A 21,831-nucleotide genomic window follows, 5' to 3' on the forward strand; every position below is an offset into this window, starting at 1 on the left:
AATTCAGAAATGTCAATGCAGCCAAAACCTCTAATTTCTGGATGATTGAACTGACGAATTTTGAACGATTACAAAACTTCCATTCGGAAGCAAAAACATGAAAACAATAAATACTTGAAGATTCAGGATTCCTCAACGCGATTTGAGTGAGTTCATTTGTGATAAAATCATACTTGAGTACAAGAATATTTTTCTTACTGTTCATTTGTCTGAGTGATGAATTGACGTGTTGAGATCAAATTACTATGTGATAATTAGTCCTGTCTCCATATTCCGTCATTGAATAATAAAACGAAAAGGTTGAGAAGAAATTCTATTGAATAATAAAATGACATAATATTTATAAAGGATGTACAATGAACGGTGTCACGATAAATGGATAAACGGTCAACGTGAAACGTAAGTGGACCGTGTAATGAGGGTTTTCCCGGTTCCACAACTCTGTTCGCTCAACGATATATACTGTACACTCGAGTTTTAATCATCCCCTCGTCCATGCTTCGTCGCTCGAGTGTAAGTAGCCGGCCTGCTTCCCTGCATCGAGGGCCACGTCGTCTACAATATTAATTTTATATTACATCAGATGAGATAATACATTATTCCACAATTCTGACATTAGAAAGTGAAAGAAAGTCAAGACTAAAGATGGAAAAACGAAATAAACAGAATGCAAGAGACGAGCAAAAATAGGAGTAAATTCTACCTCTCATTTTCTTTTTTATTTCAAGTGAAAACATATTTTTCATGAACACAAAGGGGCAATGGGGATGGTTATAACCGTGAGGGGAATGCCTGGCAGTGAGCAACAGGGGGACGATAACAAATACTTTGGGAGTGTGGTAGTGAGTGAGGCCTGTGAAGCGAAAATTGGGACGCACTAGAGCGTGTTAGCATCAAAGAAAATCAGGCAAATTCATGGATCTATGACATGCATATCAGGGATAATTAGTGGGAAGCAGGAAATTCACCGTGATAATAATACGACGTTGATGGGACGCGCATGAAGCAACGCTAAAGGGAACTAGTACTACAATACTCAGAGATATTTTTTGCAATGGGACTTGTGATACTTCAGCATTCACTAAAATTCCTCTGTAATAAAATTGGTGGAACGTTGTTGTCACCTATTTATTTCGCAAAGTTATATCTCTCTATATTATAAAAATCCAAATCGACTTCTGATGATGAAAATTTGGTACTCGAAATTGAGACTCCAAAATTAAGGGTCATGGGGATTAGAATAAGGATCACGAGGGTCATAATGAGGCTTATGAGGATTAAAATAATGGTCACGAGGGTCAGAATAAGGGTCACAAGCGTTAAAATAAGAGTCGAGAGAAACAGAATAAGGGTCGCAAGGGTCAGAATAAGGGTCCAAATATTGGTTACCAAGGGTGAGATTAAGGGCCATTTGATAAAGCACAGATTAAGAGATATTTGGGTCAGATGAAGGGTCCAAATAAAGGTAACAAGGGTCAGATTAAAGGTCTAAACAAGCATTACAAAGATCGAATTAAAGGTCACAAGGATCAGAGTAAGTGTTCAGATAAGGGTCATGAGGTCAGAAACTAAAGGTCACCAGGGTCAAAATAAGGGACGCGGGGGTATAATGACGATAAACAGATAAACAGATTTTGAAACGGCCCATTCTGCCCCGCTCTCCCTCGTTCATTGAACTTCATTCACCGTGATTTCAATTACTCCATTGCCTTTGAAATCACTGATTTCGAATCTATGAAATCATTCGAAGTCAATTGCAGTCGCGAAATCATGTCGCGATCCACTTGAAGTCAGCGACTTGGTTTCTTCCCGAAATCACTGAAATCTGTCTCGAAATCACTGACATCAACCCGGAAATCATGTGAAGCCGATCTCATTTCGAAATCAGAGTGTCACTCAATCAGAGAGTGAGTACTCTCCAACGCCTTGAATAAAGCCTCACTTAAAAATGTGCAAACCAGCAATGCGACCAGATTTAGGTCAAGTTCAACTTGATTCAAGTAAGTTCTGCAATTCAGTTCAACTTCAATCAAACAGGCATAATTACTTGAGAAGGTTCGAAACACCAAGCCCGAAATCTGGATTGATGCACTCCGAGTCGCACTACTTTTTTTGGGTATAGAAAGAAAAATTCTTATCTTACTGATTATCGGAAGAAATTTCAAATATTATGCTACATCACACTATAGTAATATTACAGTATTTTTTGTAGGAAAAAATCACTTATTAATCACACATTTTCATTAATTTTGTTGTCATGATCCCTTGAGGAGTTTTGAAAGTCTTTGGTTGATGGAAATAACTATCCAGCGACTTTTGATATATCATGGGGTACCTGAAAAACTAAAAAAATAATTCGAACCCCACCCATTTTACCCCGTACGTCAGGCGAAAATGTAGTTTTTCGTGTTTTTGGCTTTGAAATGCTCCTCGCAGTACAATGTTCATTCGATTTAAACTTTTTTTTTCAAAATGTTCATTAGATTCCATAGAATAAAACTAGGTATTTGTTTTCGATTATCTCAATTAGATGATGGAAAAATTAAATTTTTTCAGGTTACTCGTTTTTTTAAATTTGTTTCATACTGTGTAGTTGAAGAAAAACGACAAATGAGAACATCCTATTGACAGATAAATTGAGATTAGGTTTTATCAACCATCATTAACACATTCCTCGATTTGGGTAAAGGAGAAGACGAACGACTGCAATGCGCAGGCAAATTTCACCCTTCCTCCTCATGAAGAATGCTAATGGTCAATGTTCACCCGAATCAAATCCCGAGCACTTAAATCTTTTTCATTGCATATACGTCTTTTCAATCTTGCAGAAGAATCGCCAGATTAAAAGAGCGAGTTTTTTTCGTTCTAATTAATTTGAGAAAAACCCTCAAAGGTAATTCATGCATGATGAAAAAGAATTGTATCTCAATTTCCCCTAACATTGAAGCCAAAAATATATCTTTTCGTGTCGTTTGATGTTGAAAATTCATATAGCTCTGTGCGAAGATATAATCAAGTTTCCTCTCCAAATGACGAAAAAAGAAGAAAAAAATTTGTCGAGAGAATATCATCCTGCAGGTGATTCTATCACAAAAGTAATGACAAAACTCTTCTTAATTAAGTTATACAAAATTCAGAAAAAAATCTGCATGAGAAAATCCGGAATCGAATTACCTTGGGGAGTCTGAAGAGAAATTATTTAATTATATTCTTTGGTCATCTCTATAAAATTAGACTTTTATTTTGATTTAAACAAAATTTATTTTCACACATGGAAAAAAGCTTTTACGTGTCTTCATTTTCCCTCATGAGTTACCAGCTGAGATAATAGAAAACTAAGCGAATCATTCTCAGTTCAATTCTTCGTCAACTTTTTCAAATAATACCCAAGACGATCACCCGAGGCAGTCAACCCTGACTCAATCAGAGAATCCACTGTTTTCTATGTATCTATTAAACGATCCAACGAAAAGAGAAACTCGTGCGATTCATAACTTCTGGCGAAATGTAAACAAATAAATTGAAAAAACTCTGATGTAACAACTATAAATTATCTATGAATGCCTACGAGACTCCACCGTGTATGAGATTTCTAGGTAGGAATTGACAATGTAAATTAGGCTCATTAAGCCTTAAACCAAGGCTCGAAAATTCTCCATCAGGGCTGGAGCCGAAGCTTGAATCAGCCCTCATTCAACCCCGGAATAATAATTTGAATTGAGGCTTAATCTCTAAGGCTGGAACAAGACTTAATGCAAAGGCCTGGTCCAAGCCCTGAATTCAGAAATTTTTCAAAGCTCAATCGTGCTTCTTTCCAACTAATTAAATTATTATTTATAGGGATCTCTGTGAATGATTTCTGATTCTTTTATTAGCCGTTTTGGTGATTTCAAGAACTCCATCAAAATGACTGGGGTAGGACTGTTACTAACGGTTGATAATCCGTTAAGCGTCAATTGTGATGATTGATCAACTAACAATGGATTTAAAAATTATTATCATTATTATTTTCTATTAGTTATTTGTACTGAATCATTATCCGCACATCTCTAATTGAAATACAATGAAATTGAACATTCGCAAAATGGCTCCTACTCGGCATCCGGGGTCATTCGGATCCGTAGTCCAGCGCGCTTCCACTAGGCTATCTGAAACGTCTTATGACAAGATATATTTTTCAAGTGTAAAAATATACCGTGGTGTCCTTTTGTTTATCGATGAATGAAACTATTACAAATTGAACAAAAAAATCGATCCGATGTATTAATTAATTCAAAATTCATCATACAATTAATTATAATTATGCAACCTCCTGCTCAAAGGGCTACCACGAGCCTGGTTTGGGCTGAGCTGGGATGATGTGACGGATATTTATGACTATCTTTGTGGAGGGGATAACAATGTTTTCACCATCATTAATTGATAGTCATTATTCCACCAATTACGATAATGGTTTGAAAGTACACGTAGACTCTATTCGTCAGGAGTGGTTAACCCCTGCATGAGCCATGACGTACTCAGCCTTAATGCTCAAAGCCTGCATTAGACCTGAATTGAGCCTCTTAGATGGCTTTATGAATCACTCTCATTTCAGCCCCATATCGACAATGAGAACTAGACTGAGAAAAAAAATTATTTTTGCCAAATATCCATTCACTTGAGAGGAGTATTCATTTTCTCAAAACCAACCAAAACATTTCCAGGCAATTCTCATTAGGTTTAAATTATGACAATTATATTGCTCTAGAAGATGATCATGTTAGTTATGACCTTGAGGGAACTCCTTCAATGATTACAGTGGTTACTCCCTAACATTTCGGTTCCCTAACATTTCAGTCGGAGAGGTTGACTTCCCCCCACTATCGACAACGTAAATGTGTTTGGGTAAATCTGTGTGTCCCTCTGCGGGACGGGGCTGCGCAGTAAACTAACTTTCGGCGTGTGAGAGTGAAACAGGCAGATTCTTTTTCTCTGTTTATCTCTTTCCTAGCTCCGCTTCCATCGGAAGAGTAAGCAGGGCTTCCCGAACATTTAATTCCTTGAATTCTGCCCTCAGAGACTGAAATGTTTATTTTCATTTTATTGTATTTTATTTATTACTGTATACAGAACCAACAGCCCACAGGCCAACTAGGGCAACTATAGGGTCAAAAGAACACATTAGATATTTAACAGAATATTACATATTTAGAGAATACGAGTTTCAAAAATAAATAACATATATAAATCAAGAAGAGGATGATAAAATTAGATGTACAAAAATTGAGAAGAAAAAATTCAGATAAGTCGGTTGTAGCCCGACCATGACAATCATGGATGAAATGTTAGGGAGAAACCGCTGTATAACCATAAAAAAATTAATCGAAATTCTTCCCTGTAGAAAATAAGAAATTTAGGAAAAATGAATAATCATTGGCGTATGTCATGTGCAACCTAGTCATCCTCGAGAGCAACATGATTGTCATAATTGAAATCTAATCAGGCTCCCCTGTGAATGACGGAGAAATACGATTTTTAAAGAATGAATGCTTCTCTCAGGTAAAGGAATATTTAACAAAACTAATTTTTTTCCTCAGTGTCAGGCTTGAGCTGCGAAGCCTCACCAAATCATAATTCATACAAGCTTATCCCAATCGTCAGCTTTGGTAATTCTTACCTGGGTGGTATTGATCTTTAACAGAGAATGAATTGAATTGAAAACGAAATTGAATCACTCGAGATGAAAAATCACATTCAGATTTATCCCTGAACTGAGATGTCTCCTAACCCGTGCGTTCGATACAACTTTAATTATCTCCCCTTCACACATATGCATATAACTGGACCGTTGTGAGCGTTCTACCCTGAAATTGGTTACCTGCGAATACTCCGGAACCTAAACTCAATTCATTAGTAATCAATGTCATCCACCCTGGATGTTCAACCATCCAGTTGAGACGTGTTAATCAGTCATAGAAGTGAGAAGTGAGGGATTTGTTTATACGATACTTCCGTTCACGAGTACCAAAGAGGGACCTATCCCCACTGCTTTTAAGAGCATAGACTAATCAACTCACTAATCGTCAATTCGAGTGTAAGCTTTCGTTTTCAGAGCCTTAACTTAAATGTTTCATGAACTTCCTCACAGCACTACACACAAGCTAAATACAGATATAAATATTCATGTTAAACCCGCAAGCACGGCAAAACTGAATGTTTTAAAACGCTTTCACCAGTAGATGTCGAACCGTAAAAAGTATTTTATGCATTAATCAGGATTCGAAGATCAGAAAAATAATCAAAAATACTATGTTCTGTTGTTGTTTACTTCCTGCCTTTCTCGGGTTGGCATTAAGTTAAGGCTTCGTCATTCGTATCTCGAAAAGAGAATGAGGTAAATTCAAGCGGACTATCGTTTTCTCATAAAAGAATTAATAAATGATATGAACAACGAAAATATCCTCTGACCTGTGCAAATAACTCATTTTCGGACTGTCAAAGCAAAGAGTAGGATTGACTTCGGCTAGTAACTTATACTACTCTTACTTTTAGGAGTATCTCCTCAATTTCCAACGAATTGTTAGCCCTCAAAACATTGCGTTTACCAATGCAAATGATAAACTTCTTCCAAACTCTCCCATTCTACACCCTTCCCTGATCATTTCCATAATCCAATGAATATTTTCTTTCTGTTACAGAGAGTAGCCACCATTACATGGATACTGAATCAATCAAAAACTTCGTCACCCAAAGACAACCGCCCTCCAAGTGAATTAAGTGCATTGTGAAGTCGACAAATCAGTGACAATCCCTCGAGAGTTTTCTCTCCGTCAAAACATGTGAAAAACAAAATCCAAGGAATGAAGGGGTTCAAAGTGATTGGTGTGACCGAGAATTGAACCAATGAATTCAATCATTGAGCAATGGCTGATTCGGATGAAGCAGTGAGGAGAATTCTCCGGCACCTACTGACAAATTTAACCAGTGGAATAATTACAACCGAAACAGCACAGCATTTGAGCCAGGGCGCTCGTATTTACCAGGGTAACCTGGTACCAGTGCCATCACCATCACCACCCACCATGGTAGCCGGTGCGATTAGCGATAGCGTGACAATTCCAACTAATCCGTCCATGGCACTAACCAGTCCCGCGGTTACGAGCACAGCTAAGCCGGACCAACATGTCTATAATTCCACGGGTTACCTGGTTGAACAGGACGAGCTTGAATACAGTGAGTAATAAAACAACAACTACTGCCATCTTTAAACTCGTCTAACCCCAATTTCCTTGGAAGATCTCCTTCCACCAAAGCTTGAGTTACCTCTCGTTAAGTCGAATCGTTGAGACAGACTCCACTGCTTTTCTTTCTTCTCCTTTCTTTTTCTTCGTTTCATTGTCCCTCCTTTGTTATTCGTGAGGCTTTCTTTTGTTCTATAAACTCTCGCATTCGGGGCACGATGGGAAAGAGAAAATCCTCAATCTTTAGTCGAATTAAACAAGTTCGGTACAAGTAGCTCTACGAATTAACTGGAGGGGTCGACGCTACAACAATTCGGTTAATTTCGTTATTATACGTATAATCCGCAAGTTTCTGATTGGGTAGACAAGGTAAAGTGGATGAGGATTTAGATGAGGAGATATTGGCAATGTAGTAATGATAGATCAATATAAGCCGAAACTTTCTGTGATGTTACGAAATATAGAACATCCGATAAATATCTAATGATAAAACGCAAAAACAGTATATTTTTTCACGTCAATCCGATCAACAATTTACCAGAAAAATTAAAAAAACGTGAATTTTGGCGAAAAGGGTGTAATATATTCTTAAGCGAGTATCGTCTTAGCACCGGATGATAAAACTGAGACCATACGAGACGAGATTGAGACCAGTCTTGGTATTGTGGGTAGCGCTAATTCTTTCACCCAGTCTAGAAATTCAAAGAGATCGCATGCTTGGAACAAAGTATCTCGATTATGTCGAGGGTCAAAATTAATGATTGTCAAAGGGATGACAAAACTTTTTCCCTTGTAATTACTCCAATTCTTCGTGTAACGAGGATACTCGTGTTCATAGCAATCAAGCTGCTTGTAACAGTAATTACTATCCTCCTTTCATACCACAACACAATAACCATCATAGCACAATAATTTTACTGCATATTTTGTCAAACGCCACTTCCGACCTTCACCGTACATCAGGCATTATGTTCAAACTGGTCAATATCGAATGTTTGCCAATCCAGTGGTTTCCCACACATTTCTCTTTCAACCCAATACCAAGAAAATGTGAAACTGATTCTACGGATTTGTTGACTCGTGCTTCATTCAGATGATACTGACTGGGATATCAAAGAGAATCAAATTCAACGGATATTCCTCGAAGTATCAAAGACAGAAGGAAAACTTGCGGTTCTTTTCAATTTCTCTTATCTGCCCTCCAATCTCTCTTACATTTTTGTTCTTTCTGTGTCTTTTTTTCCACTTTTTACGTCTTTTAACACTTTGGTCTTATGTAACTACAGACGCTATCCTACCCGCCCCGATTCTTGTTTTTTTCCCTGCGGGCGATTCAATCACACAGAAGAACACTCGTCGCAGCACTGACTCTCTTTGAAATCTGTACCGATCTGAAGGGGAGAGGGGTTTCCATTTGCTACGCTCTTTCCCACTGCGAGCAAGGAAATCGAAAAGCTGCGTGCTCCTGCTCCATTCCACCCGCCACCATATTCCAAGTGTTTCGATACGGGAGCTCCTTATTGGTTCCGCTCAAGTTGCCTTCTCGCCTTTAGAGCTGAAAAAACTTTGTCCTCGTACTTGTCCTCTGTTTTTTTCCTCTAGCCTTTAGAAAGGGTTTGAAGGTAAAATAAAAGGGCAAACCGTGCCTCCTTTAGTCACAGTATTACAACGAATTGGTTTGCTACTTTGGCAATCTTTTTCTTTTGTCTGGAAACTCGAGACAAAGTTAAAATCTCTGTTACCACTTTTCAGTGAAGTTTGTGTAGAGTCCTTTTTTTCTGAGTAAACAGGGGGAATTTTTGTGAGTGAGCTGACTGCGGATTTACCGGCGTCATTGCTAGGGTCTCGTGTTTCATAAGGTTCCCATTAGACTCGTCGTTATGAGAGGTAATAGGGCGCCCGGAAATCGTTTATTACAGTTTTAGTTCCTCAATTGCTTGGGAAATTTCCGATTCACAGTAATATGAATGAAGCTTGCACTCTCGCCAACACTTGAGATTGTTCCAAAAAAAGTTTCTAGGAAGTGATATTGGGTTCGAATATTTCAGAAATACCATCACTGAAAGTAGGAAATTTCTGTAAATTTTGAAGTAACACATTTTATGAGAGTATTGGTTTATGGAATATTTTCCACTGCGTAGAATATATGGGAGATATCAAATTGATCAGCAAAGTTTCCGGAAGTATAGTCATCAGTCTCGGAAAATGGAATTTCTAGAATAAGCAATTTGCCTTTAAATTTGCAGACGTCATTTCCAAATGGACCATGTACAATTTACAACTCTATTAAACCCATTGGAACTGACAATGCTTCAATGGCTAGAAATAGCAGCAAATGGGAATGAGGATGAGGGGTGGATGAAGATATTTCGCAGTGAATTGACCAGTTCAAATGGGTATCCAACCACTCCGAGTCTCTTCAAACCTCTATTTCTGGGTCTTTTGACCCTCTAGAGTGAATCTTCACCGCCATCCCTTCACCCCACTCCAGTCTGACCACTCCGTAGAATTCTCCACTGGCATACTAAGCAGCGACCAGTGTGTACATTCGATAGAAGTGTGTACATCCCTCGACCCAAAAACTAAAAACATCCCGTTACTGTTCGTTACTACAGTCTCGTTTAATTTCTTTGACCCGTTATTGTCGTATTTACGTTGGCCGTTAAAAGTACAACCACTACAGGACGCTTATACAATGGTTTCATTAGATCCCGGCCTCGTTTCATTCCGATGATTTATGATAATTTTCAACCATAAAATTCCCCGCTCTCTCTCCACGTTCATACCTATTCTTTCCAGCGATCCCTGGGATTTTACAAAATAATGAGATTTCATTTTTCTTCCATTTTCTTCTCTCCTCCATGAAAATCGGTTATTCCTTTATCTATATTCTCTGGGAAATTCTGGTCTTTGAGTACTTCGCACCCGCTTTCACATTTAGACTCGTACACCAACAGAAGTTTTATGGAAACGTCTGCATATAAACGTCGTCGATCAGTGATAACTCTTTCTCTCTTTTTTCATCACATGTGGAATCGATGAGTAGTTTTTTCCACCCTTTTGCATTTGAACCTCGGATGCGCCACGAACATCTTATCCCTGTATACCGTACGAGGTGCTCGATTCTTCAGACCGTAAAGTACACGCGAGGGGCTACGATGTAACGAGATTTATGATAATGCAATCTGTCTTTAGTGTCGCGAAAAGCCCCAACGGGCGATTGCTGGGTTATTGCTATGTACACGAGCAGTGACATCATCTTGCGCGTTTACCAAACGTGTTACTGAGCATATGCGTAAGTTCATCGATAATCAGATTTTATAAGGTTCAGGATGGTGAAAGTGCTGTATTGAGTGATTTATAGATTTTGAAGGTGCTGGGAAAAATGGAGTATTGATTTTTATGATGATGCTTTTTCTCTGTTTCAATCTTCCCCTTGTATAAAGCAATCAAATGACCCGAGTCGAATAATTGGACCTGACAAATTCTACTTAGGTCTCTCCGTTCAGAACTGGATAGGTCTTGGGAAGCCTCTTCCCAAGTGCTTCCGAGACCTTTCTACCTCTGGTTATATCCCATTTCAGCACTTGTTAGGTGTAAGCAGCACTTGCATTCAGACTGTCCAAATCCTTGCCGGTCCCCGTAATTCTATGGGCCTATATTAAATCTGCGTTCATATCCCTATTTACTCATGCGTTATTGAAATAAAAAATGCAATTATTGTTTTTTTTTTAATCTCGAAAATCGACATTTCACGGGAGGGTGGAGGGGAGATGCATGTATGCGGAGGCTTGACATTTTTATCCAACAAGCGGAGAAGGTTGCAGAATCTATTCTAGCCACTCTTGCCCCTCCGCTTGCATGCATTGTCCAAATAAAAAAAGAAAGTGTTAACAAATCTGACCCTTGTTCCAAGTAAAAACCGAAAATCTGACCCTGTGGCCGCCGGTGAAAATTTTTTTTTTCAGTTTTCACTTTTTCCACATACTTTTGAGAGTTCTGAATAGCCCGTCGCTTAAATAGTTGGAATCAACGTTCACCCAGATCCGATCAATTAGCCCCTCATGTATAGATATTCCAAATTTTTATTTTTTTCCTCATTGAAGTAGTTTTGAAGAAAATTGCGAGCTAATAAAAAACATTTGCTAGTTGGTACTTTTTTTAAAATAAATTTTTGAAAAATCACCCCTGAAAAAAAAAGGAAAAGAAAACAATAAATACTTGAAGATTAACGGTTCTTCTACGCGATTTGAGTGAGTTTTACGGCAAAATCATACTTGAGTACAAGAATATTTTAAAGCATGAGACCTTTCTCAAACATCTAATCCAAATTTGATCAGAGCAATTGTAGACCCACTGCTCATTTTGAGATCAGGCAGACCAAAAGTTGCAAAACTAGGTTGGGGTAAAAACCGACCAGGATGATTGGTTTTTGCCCGCTGAATACGACTTTTAGGCCTTTAACCAAGGATCTATGGGTAAATCAGACCAAAAATCCACCAAATTTTTCGACTCGGGCAACTGACAGTATATGAAGATCCATAAAACCCATAAAAGACCTCCGTTATGGGAGTACAAAAAACTCGGATGAAAAGCCAGGCAGGATAATAGCACTGTCGCCAATATTTATGGTTGTACAACATGAAACTCTTCTATACTGGACTTTGCCAATCTGGTCGTTAAATTTTACTGTGTTTGGTAGTCCCTGACCGGCTCTTTTGTGTCATCATGTTACGATAAATTGTTCTCTACGATATTGAATTTAGAACAACGAGTCCCGCAATGAATACAGGAAAACTTTATTGCTTTAGAAAAAAAAATACTATCAGAAATCTTATTGATGAGACTTTTATCCCGGGCACACTTTAGTATCCAGATTGAAGCTATACATGGACGTCGATTGATCCAGTTGGGTTGTTACTTCGTAGCCCCAGTGAATCCCCAGAATTTGGGGAACCCTCCTGTCTCCACTGTCAAACCCTCAGTTTCTTGTTATCCCAACAAGGACCAGGGGATTGATAAATTTCCTCCTATGATCGAATACAAGAACTACTTTATTTCTAATACGTGGGGAGCAAACAAATCGTGCCAAGAGATTGTGAGGATTCAAGTGAGTACTTGTGTTGGAAATAAATAAACGATGCAACGAAGATAAAATGCTCTCAATTTTTTGAAAGCGTTTTCATATTCAGCTCATGACTGTCATCAAACTCCGAGAGCTGGATTATATGAAAATAGAAACCAGCCATTTTTTTCTACTCGAAAAAATTACATCTCAAATCAAGACACTTTCGTCGTTTTATTTAAGAAGTTGTGTTCCCAAATTGAGATGAATAAGATCTTTAGTCCTTTTAAGTGCCTTAAACCCGGCTCAGCTGGTGGCGCCAAAGTTTTTTTTTCTATGCGGCACATAACATTATAGTAACTTCACAAGCGTAATTTTTGCAAATCAAAATGCAGTTAAACTAACCAAAGTTCAAAAGTAACCACGACAAATCTATCGTGAGCAGAACTATAAAATAGTTGCAATGACTACATTCCAGTGTAGTGATTACTTCTCCGGCCATAGTTACCGTAACCCATGAACAATTGTTGAGGACTTTTTGACTATAATTCGTTTAGCCTATTCTCAAATTGAAATCGTACGTTCGACTTCAACAAGTCGCATACGGCCCATAAGGCGTACCACGAGTCGCATGCGACCTATTGAAATCGAACGCACGATTTCAACTCGAGAATGGACTCCCTGGACTCTAACGCGTAATGGCTATCGTATGGCTGACGCAATTCATTCGAGACGACTAGACTGATGTTTTCAGCTACGCACATAGTTACAGGATAACACCGGGGTGTTTGAAAATATAACGACAGCGCCATCTTTCAAACAGCGACATAAGAATGAACCCCAAGTTGTAACTAGAAAGTCAGCAGTTGTAAATGAAAAATGAATCCAGTAAACGATAAGTCACTATTCATTTACTATCGTAAAAGGTACAAAAAGTATCACTTTATGCACAAAAATCTGTAAACGAAAAGGGACTTTTCCATGCACGTGTTTCAAAAAATCTTTTTTTCGTGTCATTATCTGCTTTATCGGAAAGAAACGGCTCGGTCTTGGTTATTAATATTCATGGACAGAAATATCAATGTGTACATCAACTTTGATATGGATGTGCTAAGGAAAATTTTTCTTCCGCATTTCTTGGAAATGAGGAAGACAATTCTCTAGACAAATACAACTTCCATAAAAAACTTTTAAAAAAATACGGAAACCAATGAAAACAAGTCATGTTAAGCTCAATAAAAAATCAGTAAAGATTGAAACAACATCATTGCCTAATATCAATCTAATCTTCCATGTTCTGACCCGCGCCAAGAACGTTGCTTCTGTCTTTACTGATTTTTTATTGAGCCCTGACTTGGCTTATTTTCATTGGTTTCTGTATTTTTTTTTCAAGTTTTTTATGGAAGTTGTATTTTCCTAGAATATTGTCTTCCTCATTTCAGAAAAAAACGAAGAAAAATTTTCCTTGCCACAGTGTCTTTTACAAAAATAGTTATTTTTGTTTTTTTTTCACCATGTTTCTCTTCTAATTGCATTTTACTCCATCACAGAGATTACAAATGTGAAATATTTTCAAATTCCCTCTGACATCAACTGTCTCTAGCAGAAAATCCCAGGTAAAAATAACAATGCCAACTGGTAGAAAGAAAAGAATTCTTCTTCAATCCTCCAGTCTTCTTGCTTCTCTCTACACCTCCAGAGCCGAGTGAATCGTTGTATTGACACGCTGCATAGGGCTGTTATTTCCCACGGCTGATCCTCCGTGTAAATATCCAACGATACTGCTTGCAACCCCGCTGGAGCCCAGCCTCACGCTGTGTTATCACAGATAATAGGGTGTGATGATACGAAAGGAATTGGTACCGCATGCCTTCACTGGGAAGCGACGTCACGATATACCCCATGAGTACATTGTTGAATAGTTCGGAGGTATCCTTTGTGAGCGCCATTTCCTATTACGTTTCGTGGCATCTCAATGACTCATAAAGCGTTCCGGTCTCTACCCTTCATGGAGGTAGAAGACCTTACCAAGTCAGGATGAAAATTGCAACGATACAGGAATGTTGTGGAGTGAGCGCAACCTTTGATGGTGTGATTCGCACAAATGGCTGAATTGGGTATTCCAAGTGATCCCCAGTACAAGCTTCACTGAATGTACCAGTATACCACTTTATCATCATTCTCTGGTTTTGCTAACGCTCTTGGTTTGAGGTTCATACGTTGAATCTCAGGGGTGAGGGAAAATCTCGCTGTCTGACGTTCAAGTAAATTCATTGAGTCACTGTTCCTGGGGACATGCCACTTCCTGTAGAGACAAATGAACCTATGGATCTTGCACCGCCACCATTTGTCGTACTCAGGATGCTTTATCAAGGGATGCTGGTGAAGGATCATGCGGCTGGTTACGATTTTTCACATCGACATTTTTGTTTCACCATTCTTCCGCATGAAGTTTCTTTACATTTTACTCAAGGAAAGAAATCAATATTTTTGTATTTTGAACGCTGATGCTTAACCTGACTTTACAAAGTTTTATAACCAACGATTCCCTCAAGAAAATACTCATCCATCGTCAACCTAAATCCCGAAAACTCAACGGCAACCGTTCAAATGTTAAAGTACCAAACCTCCTTGTACTATCCCGTGTTGTACAATATCCCCTGATCTCACGGTGAATTTCCTCGACTCTCGGCATCCACTCACTCACCTGCACTTACTCCCCTTCCGCATTGGATATTACTCCTGTAAAAACATGCAACACCGATAGCATGATTTACGATGGAAGATTGACGTTAGATATTTGAAAACACGTGTTGAAATAATACATAGAACATTTCATGATTTATGGGACATATGAACGCTGAATTTCCGATATATCACAGTGGGATAAAAATTTTCCCATTTTCATATGCATGTATTCAGGACCAATATGGAAGGGACAGAAAATATTATTATTAAAACGCACGATACGTCTGTGACACAGAATATTTTCTCCAACATTGCCTCTACCTTTCTCGATGTATACATTTTACAATGGGAACAATTGTATTTCACTCTTGCCGGAGGGCAATGAATCGTTTCAAGTGGAAAACTGCTGGCATCCAGGAAGGACCGTTGTCTCTCACCGTCGGCGGGCAACTGAGATTGTGACAAATCCCAGTGTCTTCCAGGTATCCAACCCTCCCACAGTCCAAAGATGGCTCAAGCACAAGTACTCCTTGAGAAATATTTATGGTATGGTCTGTCTCACCGATAAAGCCTCAAGACAAAGTACAACCATACCCTCCCAGGCGTCTCATCTCCGTCATACTACATCCCAGGGATGGAACAAGGTGCCTTCATAACGCACATCCGATTGCATTCTGACTCGATTCTTTTCGTTATTCCCGAGGCCGTCCTCGAATCACTGAGTCTCAGCGTTAAATCCATCGTGTGGGTGTCTCCCAGAATGGTGTCAGAACGTAGGATATTGACTTGGACCCTACTCCAGGGGATAGCTATGTCCTGTCCGATTTTATACAGCAGTAGATAATTTCACTGGTTGTCAACTGCCGTAGAACATGGGAATATCAAGGATTCTCATCGTCATTCTGTGCAAGAGAAGAATTTTCTCAGCCATTCTCGTGACATTTGGATTAAATAGAAACATTGAAAAAAAAACAAGCAGGGATTCGAGCCTATTCGACAGAAGGCATGTGACCGTTACTTTTTGCGGTATTAGTCTTTTTTTTGTTTTGTCTGCCAATTTCATTGGTATTGGCCAATTTTTCGATTTTCTAATTTTGATTGCAAATGGTCTAGAATGTTATGAAACGTCAAGAAATTATATTTTTAGGTTCATGTCTGTATTTATATATCCGACAAGTTGGGTTTTTGATGATTAATTTTTACAAAATTCAACATAAATACGATGAAATTTGTAGATAAAAATCTGACATTTTGGCTCATTGAGGCTATTATTGAGCTCAAGTTTTAGCTCGATCGATCCAGTAGTTCCTGAGATCGAACAACTTGTTTAAATTTAGTTTTTACTCAATATCTCCAAAACTACTGCACCGATTTCAATTTATTTTTCAAAATACTCGTCTCGATGGCCTCTATGTAAATCAATCAGAATATACAAACTCGATAATACAGTTTGGAGATATTGCCGTTCTTCCGGTTTTCATGAAAAATCTTGTACGTACAATAACTCGAGAAAAAAAAGAGATAGCTAGTGGAAATTCAGTATGATTCTAGCTCTTAAATACTAGGCTGGTATTTTGAATGGGCGCAATCGGTCGAGTGGTTGCTGAGATATGCAACCTTTTGTGTAAATATATTTCTTCACATATGTCATGAGCTACTTGACGGATTTTTTTTTTCAAAATACTCGTCGCGGCAGCCACTATCTGGATCAATCAAAATATATACATATACATATATCCGTGCATACCAACCCGAGTGGAATTTTTTTTAGTCAAGTCTTGATCAGACACTGATCAGGTTACTTTATCAGATTCTGATCAGGTATGTAACGCTATAATTTTGGATTTTCCACTAGGAAACGAGATATCTCCGTTTTTTTGTTTTAAAATTTTTTCACTCTTGCACGCACGATAACTTGAAAAATAGGGATTAAGTTGAAGTTTGGGGTGATTATAGCTTCTACAATACTGATGCTTGATATTTTGGATAGGCGCAACCGGCCGAGCAGTTTCGGAGATATTTAACCTTTTGTATAAATCTTTTTCATTAAACGGTTGAATATTTTCTTGTAGAGACCCGGTAGCATGTGGCTACCGTTGTATGCCGGTCACAAGGATAGGAAATTGTTGCGGATCCATTTAAAAGCTTACTACCAATAGAATTGGTAACAATAAAACAAAAAAAGAGACTAATGGCGCACAAAGTAACGGTCACATGCATTTTCTAAAAATTAATCGCCATAAATCCTAGTTCTCACATACAGATATGTCTCTCACAGAGATGTATCTCACGTACAGATATGATCCTAAAAACATAATTTCTTCACATTTCATGACATTCCAGGTCATTTGCAGTCAGAATTAGAAAATCGAAAAATCGGTCAAATGCAAGACTTTTATTCGGAAGCAAAAACATACCTTCTATTTTGAAATTAGGATTTTTTTCCATCAATTCCGTGGGTTTCAGCAATAAGACAAGCTCCCTTATCCTTCCAGCAGCATTTTCTCCTATTGACATTTTCATCCACCATCTCTCCTCTGTCCTCAACATTTCCATTACACGTATTGTATTGATCCTCGTCTTCGGATAACATTTTCGACGGTACACCCATTCGCCTATCTGGGAACTCATACACTGTATTCATTCTGATGCTTGCAAGTTCCCGGGGGGCACGAATGAAGAGTATTTCACCCTTGTGGGAAGCTGAGGTGACTGAAAATTCTCCATTGCCCCGGGCAACTTCATTTTCCTCGTCCACTTTATCCCACTTTTTCTCATCCAATGTCATTCGTTCTTGGTGTACTAGCCTAGGGTCATCTTTACTCCATGTACCACCTTTTTTTGGTCCAATATCAACGGGTTCACAGGCGCAGGTAGAAGAGAGAACGTCGGGCTGAGTTGATGGATTTATATTTGGCTGGATTGAAGGGGGATTGATTTTCATTTCGAGTGAATTATTGTAACTTTACGAGGGGGAGTAAACGAGTGGAAGTAATTAAAAAGATTTTCCAGTTTTTTTTCATGTGTTGGTAAATTTTTGAGGAAAGTACACTGTTAGATTATTACTCTTGAAATTTCAAGTGAAAAAGTTTGAAATTGTTAATGACGACAAAGTTACATGAAATTTTTGTGTATTTCTTCATTGACAAATCACTTAATTTCTTGAATATTCAAGCAATTCTCGATTTTCAGGTCCATACGGCACTGAAGAACCTTGAAAATGTTGAAAATTCAGACAACTTTTCTGAATTCTCAATCTATTGAAAATTGAATTGTATGTGATGTTCAATTTCCTCGATGAGTTTAGAAATTCAAGCTTTCATTGAAAAATTACTGATTATTCAACATTTTACTCAAAGATTACTCAAAGCAACTCAAATGTTCCAGTCTTATTTATATTGAATCAATCAATTCCAACGACTCTATAACGTTGACCCATTGATACACCATGAATTTCCCAAAAGTCATTACGAATTCTAAATTTATATTGAACTTTTCCTGTTGACTTTAGATTATTCTTCAAGAGAAATACTTCGGGGTTGAGCAGCTCTAGATAAATCAAATAATTACTCCGAAAATACTGAGAATATTGAAACTCATGGATATGAAATGGATTCATCTTTGGTCGTTAAAATTTCAATTACAGATCATTGAGATGATTCCGCCTGAGCTAATGCGCTTCGAGATGAATGGAGAAATGGATTAAATTACATTTGGCGTGGATTTAGGATAGATAAACGTAGCACCGTGAAATTGCTCCGGATTTACGTGAAGGGAGGGAATGGTGTAGTAGAACTGTTGAAACGTGCAAACGATTCATGTTATATAATACATACATCCGGATATTCAGTGAGCCTCTCGTCGGCGTCCAAATGATCGTACAGAAATCCGTGCATGACCCAAAACCACTTGGCCACTGGTCGAACCATTCTGCCACCATTACCACCACTGAGTCGCTCATTCTTCCAGTGAACGTCTACCTGCATCTCTCGTAGATTCGACACATAAGCGCATCGAAGCTCCCGTAGTATCGATAGTACATCGCTGACCGACGCGTTCGGCATGCAAAGGCCCTATGAATAAAAATTACTTTTTCGATATTCTATGTTTATACGGGAATAACCAGTTTCGTGTACTATCGAGCTTGGAAAACGAAACCGTAAAGCCCTGAAAACTCACTCCACTCTTTGTACTCTTTTGATAACTCTATACATTCCTTATGCTGTACAGTCCGGGGGTGGAGGCTGACGGTAATGGTTGATAGATTGAGATGATCGATTGAGGATGTTTAAATTTTTTGGAGGGTTAGAGACAGTCTTTAACGTAAATTTTGTTGATTAAATTCTTCGATAAATTTTTTTAATGTTTGAGATTTTATTTACATATATATATTTTTTTTATTCATAGTTCTTTCCTGCTATCATTACGGTTTTATAGACTCCCCATGTCTCCATTCATCTGACTTGCCTCCCACTTCTCTCTTCTGATTTTTATCTGCATTAACATGGGCCGTCTTACTCTTAACTGTACCCCATGCGGGCTAGGACTGCACGGGAAACCATGCAAAAACCTCAGTCGTACAGCCGGCCGATTGTGCAGAGTCCTAATGTACCCTGTCACACTGACTAGAGGGGCACATTAAGCCACTACACCCTGTCTACCTTCCGCATTTTTTGAGCGAGGGTGTTCCTAAGGGTCACCCATCCAAGTGCTAACCATGCTAAACTCAGCTGCACTCGGATGTCCGCCGGAGCCATAACCATTACGGTCGGCTGTTTGAGATTTTATATTTACCATTGTTGTGGAGGTTCTCATTGCGCAAGAAATTTCAACAATTTTATGGTATTTGAATCTATCTAACCCATACAATAAATTTTATCAACTTTTATTCCTGAGAGTTGAAAAAAAATTGTGAAACAGTAATTTACCTCAAGGATTTGAAAATAACTGTGATATCTTTCTTGCAGATTGTGATAATCTTCATGCTCGCGATCCCACAAATTGGGATGCTTTCCAAACAACTCGGTAACCCTATACAAATCCACATCTGACCACTCGTCCATATTTTCCACCTTTTCTATCACAATTGTCACCGAAATAATGTGACATTTTCAATGGATTTTCACGATATTCATTTCCCGAGTCACTTGAAGTCTACACGTGTACAATTTCGATTTTCCGAGACGTGGGCTGTTGCGTGCCCGCCATGCCGAGTGATATTAGCCACGGATTTGAGTGAAACTGACGGGGACAGTTGACAACCGCGGAGGAGAATCTCTCTAACCGCACATGACAGTGCGGTAGTACACTCAACGTCTGTCATGACACGTTTTCGTATTCACGAAGAGTGATAAATGTGTAATGTCAGCGCAATATGCATTATTTAATTAACATACGTATTTTTGTTTCCTCATCCATCCCTTCTAGAATACCCGCAAAACTTGTGATTATTAAAACCTTAGCCCGAGGGCTATCCTCATGTTTATGATGAAAAAATTCGCATAACAGAGACTTTCTCTGGTGAACGTAATGAATTCTATTTTCCTAAATTAATTCTTCTTTAAAAAAAAAGCTGAAATAATGTGTTTCCTCAACCCCTTCGACGGGAAAAACGCCCTCCTGTATACAAACAGGAAATCCACAATACTTGATTACGTTGACTCCACCAGAAATATCTCTCAATTTCTATTTTCTTCATTCATGCATGCAACCATGAGAATTTACCCGGAAGCGCTTCCAATTGCGTATGTACCTGTTCATTCCCTTTCCTACCATCTATACATCTCTCAACCCAAAAAGCTCGGTGCGTTCGTCGGCTTTGTTTACCATATACAATCTTGCGCGTGTTGCACCGGTTGCCGGGTCGCACTGAGAGTTTGGGTTTTGCCTGTGCAAGCAGGTATTTTCCGGGTCACCGACCATGCATCCCTCTCCTCCTGCACTCTGTCCTTCTCCCTCTCCTTCCATCTTGGCTCGTGTGGTCTCCTTCAACGCACTGACAGAGAGGCAACCAGCGACTGTGTACCAACAATTTTTACTGGTACTCTGCACGTCCCACCACCCATGTACAATGTTCAACACCCCTCGCCCTTTCACCTGTATACTATTTCTCCTTGTTAAAGAAATCCCCTCGGAGAATCGTACTCTTCACCACAAAAAAAAAATGAAACTCCATTCTCTCTCCTTTCTTTGGATTAATAAATAAACCACAGAAACGATCAAAAATAAACAACGCGTCATGTGCCGGTTACAGATTTTTTTTTTGTTTCAAATTGTATTAAAAAAATTTTGACGGAAAATAAAGGGAAATACACGTCGTGTCCCAGTTTAACGTCATGGGCATATGTATGTTTTTTTCTTTTTGTATTTGGAAAAAAAACATTTTTTTGATGCGCGACTCCTTTTCCTAGAAAATGTACTAACTTTTTGTCGCAGTATTAGGGAAGTATCTACAGAATCGTGCACTTGATGTTTTTCTAATAATTGAGAAAATCTTATCCCCTACAAAAACAATCGCAAACAGACCATGTGCAGGATTCGGTGGATATTTTATCTAATACTGTGATGGAAAACTGGTACATTTTGTAGGAAAAGATGTTGCACATCAAAAAGTCCTTTTTTTCGAATACAAAAAGGAAAATAAAACATCCTCATGCCAATGGCACTTTTTTTTACTTTTGATAATTTTTGTGGTTTTATTTCTTTTACGTCAACGTGACATTCTAATATTTTTAAACTTTCTTTGTTTATGTTCTAATAAATTCAAAAGTATATTTTCTATAAGATTTGATTTGAAAATGTCAGTTTGTCCAAGTCCTTTCGACAAGATGTTAAATTCCCACAATGTTTCGTTCAACA

The 21,831-nt window shown here is 38.4% G+C and overlaps 2 protein-coding genes across 2 annotated transcripts in view; one reads left to right on the top strand and one right to left on the bottom strand.

Annotated features, from left to right (window-relative positions):
• LOC107042895 overlaps positions 1 to 21,831 on the top strand; it is a 204,167-nt gene that overhangs the window by 44,263 nt on the left and 138,073 nt on the right. Inside the window, exon 2 of the mRNA XM_015264145.1 lies at positions 6,678 to 7,212. Coding sequence (XP_015119631.1) covers positions 6,903 to 7,212 — 310 coding nt within the window. The 5' untranslated portion in view covers positions 6,678 to 6,902. The remainder of the gene's footprint in view (positions 1 to 6,677; positions 7,213 to 21,831) is intronic.
• LOC107042902 lies at positions 15,841 to 20,036 on the bottom strand. Its single transcript, XM_015264157.1, has 4 exons — positions 19,902 to 20,036; positions 18,810 to 19,046; positions 17,391 to 17,890; positions 15,841 to 15,875 (listed from the first exon to the last, which is right to left on the bottom strand). The coding sequence occupies exons 1-3, from the start codon at positions 20,034 to 20,036 to the stop codon at positions 17,405 to 17,407; spliced, it is 858 nt and encodes a 285-aa protein (XP_015119643.1). The 3' UTR covers positions 15,841 to 15,875; positions 17,391 to 17,404.

The sequence above is a fragment of the Diachasma alloeum genome, unplaced genomic scaffold, assembly GCF_001412515.2.
Source record: "Diachasma alloeum isolate Michigan unplaced genomic scaffold, Dall2.0 Dall_scaffold_00179, whole genome shotgun sequence".
NCBI classification, from domain to species: Eukaryota; Metazoa; Arthropoda; class Insecta; order Hymenoptera; family Braconidae; genus Diachasma; species Diachasma alloeum.

Excerpts from the sequence above, each read along its gene's own strand:
- LOC107042902 (XM_015264157.1), bottom strand. The coding sequence starts at position 20,036 with ATGGACGAGTGGTCAGATGTGGATTTGTATAGGGTTACCGAGTTGTTT. Across the intron at positions 19,047-19,901 it reads GTTATTTTCAAATCCTTGAG|GGCCTTTGCATGCCGAACGC; the intron begins GTAAATTACTGT and ends TTTTATTCATAG. Across the intron at positions 17,891-18,809 it reads GGCTCACTGAATATCCGGAT|CCAAATATAAATCCATCAAC; the intron begins GTATGTATTATA and ends CCTTCAATCCAG.